The sequence below is a fragment of the Lygodium microphyllum genome, chromosome 19 (assembly GCF_053477565.2).
Source record: "Lygodium microphyllum isolate KBCC chromosome 19, Lygodium_microphyllum_v1.1.10, whole genome shotgun sequence".
Classification (NCBI taxonomy): domain Eukaryota; kingdom Viridiplantae; phylum Streptophyta; class Polypodiopsida; order Schizaeales; family Lygodiaceae; genus Lygodium; species Lygodium microphyllum.
In genome coordinates this window covers 33,836,959-33,844,387 of record NC_141153.1, presented here as the reverse complement: position 1 = coordinate 33,844,387, position 7,429 = coordinate 33,836,959, and the positions used below count along the sequence as shown (strand labels likewise).

The 7,429-nt window shown below is 42.7% G+C and overlaps 1 protein-coding gene across 1 annotated transcript; it reads right to left on the bottom strand.

Annotated features, from left to right (window-relative positions):
* Positions 1-1,904: 1,904 nt before the first annotated feature.
* LOC148019724 (DNAJ heat shock N-terminal domain-containing protein) lies at positions 1,905-4,796 on the bottom strand. The gene is made up of 3 exons (XM_087699865.1): positions 2,655-4,796; positions 2,509-2,567; positions 1,905-2,394 (listed from the first exon to the last, which is right to left on the bottom strand). Exons 1-3 carry the CDS (start codon positions 4,644-4,646, stop codon positions 2,337-2,339), a joined length of 2,109 nt encoding a protein of 702 aa, XP_087555991.1. The 5' UTR covers positions 4,647-4,796; the 3' UTR covers positions 1,905-2,336.
* Between the last annotated feature and the right edge of the window lie 2,633 nt (positions 4,797-7,429).

Here is a 7,429-nt window from a genome sequence, read left to right as displayed (position 1 = left end):
CCGACATGCTACCAACAGGAGAGAAAAATCCGAATTAAATTTAAAAATTTTTAAAAGAAAACGAGAGGTTCTCATGAGAGAGATGTTACATCCTCTCCCCCTTAGAGAAATCGAGATATCCTCATCTCGAGAAGATCTAAGAATATTGTCGATTGAGAGTATTTTCATCCATCCAGGTGGCATCCTCTTCGAGAGAATCTTTTCACTGGATAAGATATTCTCTCAAGGTCCTTGATCTCAAATGTCTCTCCCTAACATCTAAGATTCTATCAGGCCGTACCTCAATGACTCATTGGCTAGGCATTACAATTTGTTGATCATCAAGTACATGATTCAGATTGGGTAGATACTTTTACAATAAGCTAACGTGGAATACATTATGAATCTATAGAGTTGTTGACAGCTATAGTCTGTAAGCATTAGGCCCTAGACACTTAATGTTGTTTTAGGAGAGTGGAATGGAATTATGTCTTATGGCCCAAAAGGTTGAGCTTCGCATCCCTCTCGTTTCCCATTCTCCATAAACGAAGTGTAGCATAAATCTGCGTTGACTATGTTGTTCCTACAAAGTGGTTCATCTGGAACTCGACGCTAGCTACTTCCTAGAGACTTGGCTGATAGGAAAGAAACCCTGACTTCAGGTCAATCCTAAGTGGAAACGGCCGAATACTTCCCCTTTGGAACAAACTCGAGAAGACCTAGATCGCAAACCCTGTGACATTCCTTGCGAGTGCCAGGTGGCACTTTCTAGACTCTCCTCCCAATGGGCTGCTAAGATGTGTCCCACAAGTGATCAAACGGACACATTATAGTTGGTATCAAAGTGAACCAACAAGATCTATAGATTATAAGGAGACGACCGGATACTTCCGCTTCGGGGCAGACTCGAGAAGACCTAAATTGCAAACCTTGTGACATTCCTTGCGAGTGCTAGGTGACGCTTTCTAGACTCCCCTCCCAATAGGCTGCTAAGACGTGTCCCACAAGTGATCAAGCGGACACGTTACAATAATCTTCTTCTTCTTCTTCATAACACCACTAATTTTTCTTACAAGCATTTTAGAGATGCCTCTTTTTCCCACGATGGTACCATAGATTTTTCTTCTTCTCCTTGTCGCCCCTCTCTAAGACAACAAAGCAGCCAATTTGCCACTAAAGCAAAGAGGTAACCTTCCCTATAAACATAAAGCAATCTCATGCTCAACCAACATCAAGGTCATATGATCAAAGCTACAGTTTGCAAAAGATCAGCTTTGAGAAGGGAAGATTATGTTACTAGACCGATCTTGTATTTGTGTCACCCTAAGAAGAAATGACTAAATTGTATCAATCACCTTGAACAGAATGTTTTGTAACTGTCTATTAAGAGTCACAAATTCACATGGTCAACAAGGCCTTGCACATAAGCTGTGGTTTCTCACACATTTCTAGAGATGTTTGCATTAGGTAATCGCAAAGCACTTCCTTCAAGTGGCAACGAAGGAGAGTAGTATCCTGTGTCATTGAGTATGCGCTGGTATCATCATTGTCCCAAGCAAGAACTACTTCCCCATAGTTGTCTTCCTCCTAATCATCTAGAATAGGAAAAGACTTGGGGACACAACGCCGATCTGGATATGGTTTTACCAGTATTGCAGCATGGAGCCATTTAAGAAGATCAAGTTAAGGGGATGAACTCGAGAGAGGCACTTTAGATTAACAGTCCAACACTAACAGTTCATCAATTAAAGCAAGAGTTAAGGAAATTTAGACAAAGAGAGGAATGGATGTGAAGAGTAGTGACAAAAACACAACTGATGTGTGACCCATCCTCAAAATGTGGGTAAATCAGGCTCAAATGCAGATTGAAGATGCTGAAGCCTGCCAAAAAATAACCAACTGCACAAATAGCAAAACACCAACAGTGAGTAGAAATCGGTGGCTGATCATGTGTGCATGCTCATTGACAGTTCTTTGAGAAATGTTTACTAAACCCAGTAAAAATTGCAAGTATAATATGTTGCCATCCTTCATCCCATCAACAAGGCACATGAAAGTCCCCCTGTGATATTTAAAGACAGAGCGAGTGTGTGTGGGTGCATGCAGGTATGTGTATAACAGCTTCGACAGTAACTTAGTATACACATCCTCTGTATAAACATGTTCAAGCCTGTGATAACAAAATTTGTGCTTATGCAATACTGTATACAGCACAAAGTGACAATCATAGCCCAATGAATGCTTCTCCACTTCAAGGGGCCTCCAACAGCAAAACCTTGCAAGTCTACATATTCTCTGTAACCTTTCTTGATGCCTCAATAGGAGTATGCTGTTCTGGTTTGCCTGACATTAGAGTCTTACTTTCCCTTCAGAACCGCATGATTGGTAATGCTAATATGTTTGAACAGCAGATTTCTGGCACATGCATACCCCCCCCCACAAAAAACAAAGAAAAAGTATTCAAGTCAGAAATAAAACTAGCATAGCTGTAAGCCATAACAGAGGAGCTGAAAGTAAAAGAATCCACACCTGGATTCGAAATCTTCACCACAAACCTCACAAGTATTAGATGACATTTTGGCACTCCCCTGCAGAGAAAGACCAGAGAACATGTTCATCTTGTTTCACAAATAGAGTACAAGCAGGAAAGTTGTGCAAGGGAAACTTTTGCTCACTTTGTTCTTTTTTCCTTTCCCTGGTTTTCTTATTTGCTCCTTTGGGGCAGTCACATGACTGCTCAGCCTGCCACCTTTTGGTAACCAACCTCCTTCACTGGCAGTATCTTGCGCAATCACATCATAAGAACGTGAATCTTTGTCATACCCTGATATCTCATGATTCACCATCATCCTGTCAACCTGTTTTCCCAACACTAACACTTCAGCAAGCTCAGAGTGCCTGTCATGACCTGAAGGTAGTTTCTTTTCAGCTCTCCTTTTACCCTTGGTTCGCTTTCTGGAATTGTCAATCATGTTAGATTCTGCAGCATGATTCCTTGTATGCATATTAGATTCTTGCTTATCATCATCCTCCCATTTCTGCCTGTTTTTATAAGACTTCATCATCACCATAAAGGTTTCATCATTGTCCTCTTGTTCTTTTTCTTCTACATCACAACCATTGTTTTTCGCTTCTTCATTTTCTTCTTCTTCTTCTTCTTCTTCTTCAACAGTCCTTACTGCAATTGTTTTGTCTTCTTTATCTATTTCTGCTCCATTAGAGCGATCATGTTCTTTCACTTCTTCATTTACTTGATCTTCTTTTTCGCTATCTCTTCTTACTCCATCTTCTGTAGTATCAGAGCCTTGATTTCCAAGTCTAGCTTCCTTCGTATCTTGCAGATGCCAGTTGACCATATTCAACAGACTGCTTTCATCATCGCCAGTTTCACCTTCACTGCTAATAGTTTCTTGCTTATCCACTAGATCCCCGATCGCAGAAAAAGGTGGTAGAGTATCCATGTTTTTACCATTCTCTTCTCTGACATCCGTGTGCTCTTCTTCTGCACTATCATCTATTGGTGAGCCAGCCAAGCTTTTTTCACCAACCAGCTCATCAGTTTCCTGCAATGTTGACATGGCTGAAAACCTGGCTTCAATGTTCTCATCCTCCTCTCTAAATGATTCCTTCAAAGAAACAACTCTATCCAAGTGTTTTTTCGACCTTTCATGATTTTTCCATTGCTCTTCTGACCTGAATTTCTTATTGCAAATAATACAATAGAACTCTTCTTGTCTGTCCTTCCTGTTGCTGATGCCGCTCTTTCCTGCCTTTGAGCCCCAATCATAGCTTCCTAGACTGTCATCAATATCTGATTCATTATCTCCAAACTGTGTATCATCTGCAGCTTTCGTCCACTCCGCCTCCTCATAAAGCTTAGCTTTTAAGGCCTTTTCTGCTTCTTCCTGTTGCCGCTTAAGTTTCCTTTTTTCTTCTTTTTCCTTCTCAAGACGCTGGACCTCTACTTGCCGCTCCAGTACACGCTTGTCACGTCTTTTGACAAAGGCTGCAAGCCGTCTCACCACCTCATTAAACTCTTTGCGAGCTTTTGACCTAATCTTCTTATTCTCCTCCTCCATAAGACGACGTACCTTCCGGTTAGGGCCCAGGGAAGTCCTGTACTCATCGCACCAGGAGAAGTCCTTAACGGTTCCAAACCCCAGCCAGTGATTATAAAACCTGGAAACCTGAGTATATGGTGTGGCAGGGCCCCCCATATCAGGAGGATCAACCGGCATGCGGATGCCATGAGCACGGGCGAAGGCAACTTCCTGCTGATGCAGTTTTCTGAAGACATCATTGTAGACAGCGTAAAAGCCTTTACCAGTCTCACCATAGCCGGAGAAGACCGTCGGGGAGAAGTACGGCCAAAGGTTAACCTCAAAACCCTCAGAATGCGAGGAGGAAGAAGAAGAAGAAGAAAGGATTTGAGAGCGGTGAGAATCGTACCAGGCGCGCTCTGCGGGGTCTGCAAGGACCTCGTACGCTCGGCCGATCTCCTGGAAGCGTATGGTGGCCTCCTGGCAAGCTTCGGGAGAAGCTCCGGACTGCTGGATCTTGTCCGGGTGCCATTTCAAGGCGAGCTTCCGGTAGGCGGAACGGATTTCATCGATGCTGGCACTCATGTCAACCCCCAGGACCTCATACAGGCACGTCTGCGCCTCCATTGTGCGCGCAGAGTCCTGGAACGGAAAGACCTGATGAGAGAGCGGGAGGGGTCAATACGTCTTCTCCGCAGCTTCCCTCCTTCCCCGTCGAGGGAAGAAGAACCGCCCCAGCTAACACTCGACTGCCCGCTTTTGTTTATTACGACACTAGAACGGGGCGTCCCTTCCCAGACCTTAGACCGTAGACGTCAACAGATATACTATAAAACAAATTAAATAATTATTATATTATAAAAATATATTTATATTATTAATAATATACACCTAGGCACTTGCATCGGTGCCCTCTAGATGCTTCGCACCAAGGTTCGAAGCACCAATGAATAACAATCAAAGCGCTTCGCATCCTATAGCAAGTTTCACATTTCATCATGTGAATGATTTTTAAAATATTCCCTATTGTATACACGCAAGCCAGCGTCAAGCCCATTTTAGGTCCTGACAAGTACGAACAACTTCAAACCAAAAATATTTTGGCATATTTTTTTCAGCCATCAATGCCCGTGCAACTTCTGCAATATGCCTATTTTTTCTTTCTGCAACCCCATTTTGCTATAGGATATACTTGCAAGTAAACTATCTCTTTATCCCATGAGACCACTAGACAGAGAGATGACCTTGCCACACCCACAAAGATCTCTCTCTCGCTTCCCATGGTTGCCATATCTACTAACTTGGTCACTCTACTTCATGGTTTTTTACTATTGGCTAGCTACTTGGACCGACTACCCACTGTTGTTTGTACACAATTCATAGCGTGCTTGGGGGTGGGGGGAGAGAGAGAGAGAGAGAGAGAGGACTCTGTGCTTGCGCCAATTGCTTTTCGACGGCCTACCTACTTCAAAGACTCAATTTCCTCATAATCTACCTTTGCATGCACAAACCAAGGGGGACGGGAGGGGGGGGGGAGGGGGGGGATGCACCTGCACGGCCTCTTTGAGAGGGCGCTCTTTCCACTTGATGAGCTACTTGAGATACCCTTGTGTTTCTGACGCTGAAGGATTGCTTCTACTTCAAAGGGGCCATTGGAATGAAGCAATGGAATATGCCTTCCCCATTGGGTGTCAAGGTAAAACCTGCGTAGAAGGCATGCATGGAATGCATTGTGGATACAAATTCTTTTTGGCAGGTCAAGCTTGTATGTTACCTCATTCAAGGCCTAAGTGATGTGATAAGGACCAATCTTTTTGGTCCACCTAGGCATATCTCATGAGATAGTCTTCAATGCCTTGGTTCACTCTTTCTGTTTGCCCATCTATCTCGGGGTGGAAGGATGATGAGAATCTCAAGTGTGTTTCTAGAGTCTTCAAGAGTTCCTTCCACATGTCACTCATCAACCGACCATCTCAATCTAAAACAATAGCTAAGGGTAAGTCATGTAACTTGAAAACATGCGTGAAGAAAAGGCAGGCTACCTCTTTGGCATTCAATGTTGGCTTGGTAGGTATAAAGTAAGCTTGTTTGGAAAAGTAGTCCATCACTACAAAGATGATGGTATAACCATGGGATTCTAGGAGTTCCACAATAAAATCCATACTAATGACATCCCATGGCTGGCTAGGCCTAGCATTGCTGAAGTAAACCTACTAGCTTGGAGCGTGGTGCCTTCACTAGTTGTCAAGTAGGACAAGTCTTGACATAGTCTATGACTTCTTCCTTCATGTTCGGCCAAAAGAACCATTTCCTAAGGACTTCAAGTGTCTTGCTTTGTCCCTTATGTCCCCCTAACTTTCCATCATGCACTTCATGTAGTATGACTTTCTTCAATTCTACACTGTTGGGAATGTACAATCTCTTGCCTACAAACAGAATTGCCTCCTCTAGGGTATACATGCCATGAGGCATCCTTTCAGCTCTCACTTCTTCTAAAATCTTATGCATTTCTTGGTCATGTTCCAAAGCCTCTTTTACTAACTCAAGGAAGTTGCTATTGACCACACTGTGACTACCTTCAAATGGGCCTTGGAACTTAGGACATCTGTTATTTTGTTTGTGGAGCTTGGCTTGTGTTTGATCTCCAAATCGAACTCGACTAGGAAGTTGAGCCATCTAGCATGTTTGGCAGACAACTTGGGCTAGGACTAGAAGTATTTGAGTGATATGTCATCTGTGAATACAAGTGTGTGTTTGTCTTATACATAGTGCTTCCATTTTTTAAGGCAGTGAATCATTGCTAGCATTTTCTTTTCATGTGTGCTCCATCTAGTTTCTGTATCTATGAACTTCTTGGATTCATAAGCTGTGGAGTGCCCATCTTGCACCAACACTCCCCCAATGCTATAATCCAATGCATTTGTGGAGATTTCAAAGGGTTTAGTAAAGTTTGGCACTTTGAGTACAAGGTTTTGACTTATACATGTTTTTATTAGCTCAAAAGTGACTTGTTGCCCACTTCCCCAAGTGAATTTTCCATCTCCTTTGGTTAGGTGGATAATGGAGCGGTTACCATGCTGTAATCATTGATAAATCTTCTACTACAAAACATTGTGAATCCTAGGAATTCCTAAACTTCTCTCATAGTCTATAGCACATGCCAATTCTTCACTGCCTCTACTTTCTTGGGATCTACTTTGATGCCTTCCTCACCTAGGATGAACCCTAGGAATTCTAACTCCTTCACTGCAAACTCACATTTTTTGGGTTTGGCATACAGTTTGCATTGTCTCAACTTCTCAAAGACTAATATTTTAAGTGTTTCTTGTGTTCCTCTAAGGTTTTGTTATACACTAGGAGATCATCTATGTAGATAATGATAAAGACATCTATCTCGGGCTGGAATACAC

Bases quoted from the DNA above. Each gene is read 5' to 3' on its own strand.
- LOC148019724 (XM_087699865.1), bottom strand. From the start codon at position 4,646: ATGGAGGCGCAGACGTGCCTGTATGAGGTCCTGGGGGTTGACATGAGT. The intron at 2,568-2,654 runs GTGAGCAAAAGT...CTTTCTCTGCAG, and splicing joins GGAAAGGAAAAAAGAACAAA to GGGAGTGCCAAAATGTCATC. The intron at 2,395-2,508 runs GTGTGGATTCTT...TGCATGTGCCAG, and splicing joins GGTGAAGATTTCGAATCCAG to AAATCTGCTGTTCAAACATA.